General features: G+C 38.0%; 1 protein-coding gene across 1 annotated transcript in view; it reads left to right on the forward strand.

The window, feature by feature from the left end:
• pi4kab (phosphatidylinositol 4-kinase, catalytic, alpha b) overlaps window positions 1–5000 on the forward strand; it is a 133679-nt gene that overhangs the window by 88790 nt on the left and 39889 nt on the right. Inside the window, exons 24-27 of the mRNA XM_056463221.1 lie at window positions 22–149; window positions 732–890; window positions 2175–2326; window positions 3492–3599. Coding sequence (XP_056319196.1) covers window positions 22–149; window positions 732–890; window positions 2175–2326; window positions 3492–3599 — 547 coding nt within the window. The remainder of the gene's footprint in view (window positions 1–21; window positions 150–731; window positions 891–2174; window positions 2327–3491; window positions 3600–5000) is intronic.

Here is a 5000-nt window from a genome sequence, read left to right on the forward strand (position 1 = left end):
GTGTGTGTGTGTGTGTGTCAGATTGGGATCTCCAGCTTCTCCATCACCTCTGCTGGTCTCCGCTGAAGATGTTCACGGAGCAGGGCATGGAGACGGCCATCGCCTGCTGGGAGTGGCTGCTGGCGGCTCGCAGTGGAGCTGAAGTCCAGGTGAACATTACAGCAGTGCCTCGCGTTGTGAATGAACACACAGGGCTCATTATGTGTGCGTGTTCATCTGCATGTATGTGCGTGGATGTTTGTGTGTGTGTGCACGTGCATTGATACGTTTGTGTGCAATCATGTGCATGTGTGTATGCATGTGTGTCCACGTATGCGTGTTTGTGTGCACATTCATGAACATGTGCCTGTGCTTTCATATGCATGTGTGATTGCGTGCATGTCTACATTCGTGTGCTTGCATGTGTGTGTGTTTGTGTGTGCATGTGTGTGTTATTGACATATATAAGGACACAAATGTGTATAATGTCTTGTGTATGACACACACATTAAAGCAGATAGTGAATTATGAGGACATTGCTGATGTTTGCATTTCTCAAAAAGCTTATAAATCATGCAGAAGGAGTTTTTTTCAGAGTATAAAACTGCACACAGTTTCCTGTATGGGTAAGGGTGAGGTTTAGGGATAGGGTTGGGGTAGGGGGGTAGAAATGACAGTTTGTACAGTATAAAAACAATGGAAACCTATGGAATGTCCCCACAATTCACAAAAACAAAGGGTTGTGTGTGTAGTTCATGCGTGAGATGGCGGGCTCCTGGCAGATGACCGTGGAGCTGAAGATGGGCTTGTTCTCAGAGACTGAGCCAGAAGCAGATCCTTTAGCTGCTTCAGAAGAGAGTCAGCCGTTTCCTCGACCACCCAACGTCACACCGCATTCACACTGGATTGAGGTCTGTATCAGCCACACACACACTACTCTTACTATTACTGTCATTCATTTATTATTCTATTCATATTTGTTCATGCATTAATGGAGCGATCCATTAACAAATGTTCTCAGCTAGTGCATTTATCTATATATTTCAAGAGTTCACACTTAGATATTGCTTGATAATAATAGCAGGTATGGCATGCTGTTCCGGGAGAGAACCCTGAGCTCGGAGATGATTGAGCCCAGGGCTTCTGCCTGGTCAATGAGCATGTAAAGGTGTACGAGATCAGGTAGTTCTCGAAAGCACCCCAAAATGATTAATGGCTTAGGACAGCAGCCGTGTATTTGAAGAACCCCCCCCAAAAGGCTAGAAAGGCTATATCCAGCTGCTGCATATAGTGGTTATGAAAGGAAGAAAGTGATGAGGACTCCTGCAAGAGTAGTCAGAGGGAGTCAGAGCTATGGGGTGGGCAGGATCCTGCTGGAGTCAGGGTAAAGGGTGGGTGTGGTGAGGACTCTGGCAGGATAGGAAGGTAAAAGGGGGACTAGTCGGGCTATTTATAGTGAGTTTGGAATTATCCCATTGGCTTACTAATGATTAGGATGAGAGATCAGCCGCGATCAATCACATCATGAGCTCCTTTCAAAATTAGTTTGGGGAAGTTCACCTATATACTTTTACATTTTATGCATTATTAATCATTTATGCATTGATACTTTTTTATGCTTTTATTCATTTATACATGCAACTGATGTATTAAATCATCCAAGGTGGCGCTCGCTGCAGAGCCACTTTGGTGGAGCTCATCTCCAATGCTGGAGCTTAGCTCTGCCCATGGGGCTCTGCAGTGAGTACCACTTGAATCATCCACATATACATTCGATTAGCATCCAAACAGTTTCAATTTATTTAGTTTTTTAATTTTTTACCTTTTTTAAATGATGCATAATAATGGAGCGATTCATTAACCAATGCACACAGTTGGTGCATTTATTAATCATTCATTCATTTACAGTATGCTTGTATGTTTGTCTCATGCATTCGATGGGGCAATTCATTTGTAAAAGCCCTCATCATTTTTTTAATAATGCATTTATTTATACTTCTGCCTTTGTTTCAACTTGTAGGTATTTAAATGCAGTGCACTGTTTGCTTCATTAATTCATTCATTTATTCAGTTATTCATTTTTTGCATTTGCTTCTGCACAAGTTTTGTAAAGCTAGAGTCTAACAAATCGAACAATGATGGCATCGTTACATTCCTCATAGCAGTAGTGATGTTTGACTGTTTTGTGTGTTTAGTTTCTCATACAGAGGTTTGAAATCGCCAAGTACAGCAGTGCGGATCAGGTGGAGATATTCACGGGTCTCCTGCAGAGGGCGCTGTCTCTCAGTGTTGGAGGACGCCAGAGCAGTCTGAACCGACACGTCGTCGCCATCGGCCCACGATTCAGGTCATTCTTTAAACACGCTCAGCCCCCCCGAGAGTAAACTCAATATAATCATGTAAAACAGGGGTGTCAAATCCAAACTTGGTAAGGGAGGTGTTGTGAATAAACAAGGTACATGCACATTTAAAAAAATATATATTTATTGGAGAAAATAAAAGTGTATTAACAACTGTAACATCTCTTACACTTCATTAAACCACATTTATCAAAATAGCAAGGTTTTACATTTAGTTTTAACTCGGACCATGTTTATCTCCATCAAAACATGAAGGTCTCTAACAATATAAGCATAAAACAGTACAGCAGGCTAGCATAGAACAGTAGTCTACTTTAAAAACAATTTCATATTCAGAAAAACTGATAATAAAACAAAACTCTAACAGCTGATACACCACATTTACAAGCGACAGATGGCTTCTGTTATTGTATTATTAAACTTACTCTTATAGCTTTAAAAAGGCAACCTAATTATCAAATGATCAATGCCAACCGTTGATGCCTACAACTGAACTTGTGGATTTCAGAGGAAAAAATTAAAGCAGTATATTTATTAGTGGGCTATTATAGATAAATGGTAGCCTATAAAAGAATAAATGGTATGGTGCTTTTATTATTACGATTAATTATCAAATATTTTGATTTAAAAAAATTAAAAGATTTTGTTTTAATATAAACCACATTGGCGATGCGGTGGCGCAGTAGGTAGTGCTGCCGACTCACAGCAAGAAGGTCGCTGGTTCGAGCCTCGGCTAGGTCAGTTGGCATTTCTGTGTGGAGTTTGCATGTTCTCCCTGCATTCGCGTGGGTTTGCTCCGGTTTCCCCCACAGTCCAAAGATAAAGGTGAATTGGGTAGGCTAAATTGTCCTTAGTGTATGAGTGTGAATGGATGTTTCCCAGAAATGGGCTGCAGCTGGAAGGAAATCCGCTGTGTAGAACATGTGCTGGATAAGTTGGTGGTTTATTCCGCTGTGGTGACCCAAGATTAATAAAAGGATTAAGCCGAAAATGAATGAATGAATGAATGAATAAACCACATTAAGCATATAATAATAAATAAAAAACTGTATTTTCATTGTAATTACTTTTGTTATACAGTGGTGTGTGGTATGTTGAGGTGTGTATATAATCCACGGTGGCTGTAATGGTGCATTATGTGTGTGTTTTCAGGCTGCTCACTCTAGGGCTGACTCTTCTTCATGCTGATGTTGTGACTAACGCCACCATCCGTAACGTCCTGAGAGAGAAGATCTACTCCACTGCCTTCGACTACTTCAGGTAGGAGGGCTGGGGGGATTTCTAGGGGGGAAATCTGCTCCAAATGAAATAGAATTGGGGGATTTTTTTGTATTATAAATGCATTTGTGATTTAAAATGTTTTTCTTAAACAGGAATTCCAGACTTGCTGTGATTTCTTTACTTCTTTATTTATTTATTTTAGTAGGACTGCACTAAAATGACTAATGTTGTCATAAATATTAACATGCTTATAAAACCTTAATAATAATATAAACAATACATTATTTGTGCTTTTTAAAATGTTTTTACTTAATGTTCAGGAATTCAGACTTGCTGTGATTAATAAAAAAAAATAAATAAAAATAAACAAATAAAAAAATATTAATACGTGTATATATATATATACATATATATATATATGTGTATTTTATTATTAATATTATTATTATTATTATTATTTTTATTTATAGATTTTTTTTATTGGAAGGCCCTTACTACAATGACTAATGTTCTCATAATTCTCATAAATATAAATATGCTTATACAACAACAATAATAATGCAAAAAATACATAATTAGTGATTTTTAAAAGGTTTTTCTTAAACAGGAATCCAAGACTTGCTGTAAAATGGCTAAAGTTGTCATAACTATTAATATGCTCATTAAACAATAATAATAATGTAAATAATGCTTAATTTGTGATTCTTCAAATGTTTTTCTTAATATTCTTCAGGAATTCCACACTTGCTGTGATTTTATTTATTTATTTATTTATTTATTTATTTATTTATTTATTTATTTATTTTAGTAGGACTGCACTAAAATGACGAATGTTGTCATAAATATTATCATGCTTCATTCATTCATTCATCTTTGTCCCTTTATTAATCCGGGGTGGCCACAGCAGAATGAACCGCCAACTTATCCAGCACATGTTTTATGCAGCGGATGCCCTTCCAGCTGCAACCCATCTCTGGGAAACATCCATACACACTCACTCACATCCATACACTACGGACAATTTAGCCTACCCAATTCACCTGTACCTCATGTCTTTGGACTGTGGGGGAAACCGAAGCACCCGTAGGAAACCCACGCGAACGCAAGGAGAACATGCAAACTCCACACAGAAACGCCAACTGACTCAGCCGAGGCTCGAACCGGCTACCTTCTTGCTGTTAAGCACTACCTACTGCGCCACTGCGTCTCCCCTATTAGTATGCTTACAAAACAATATTAATAATGTAAATAATGCATAATCTTTGATTTTGAAAATGTTTTTCTTAAAGTTCTTCAGGAATTCCAGACATGCTGTGATTTGATTGATTGACTGATTGATTTATTGACTGATTGATTGATTGACTGATTGACTGATTGATTGATTGATTGATTGATTGATTGACTGATTGATTGACTGATTGATTGACTGATTGATTGATT

Source organism: Danio aesculapii, chromosome 8 (genome assembly GCF_903798145.1).
Source record: "Danio aesculapii chromosome 8, fDanAes4.1, whole genome shotgun sequence".
In the NCBI taxonomy this organism is placed as follows: domain Eukaryota; kingdom Metazoa; phylum Chordata; class Actinopteri; order Cypriniformes; family Danionidae; genus Danio; species Danio aesculapii.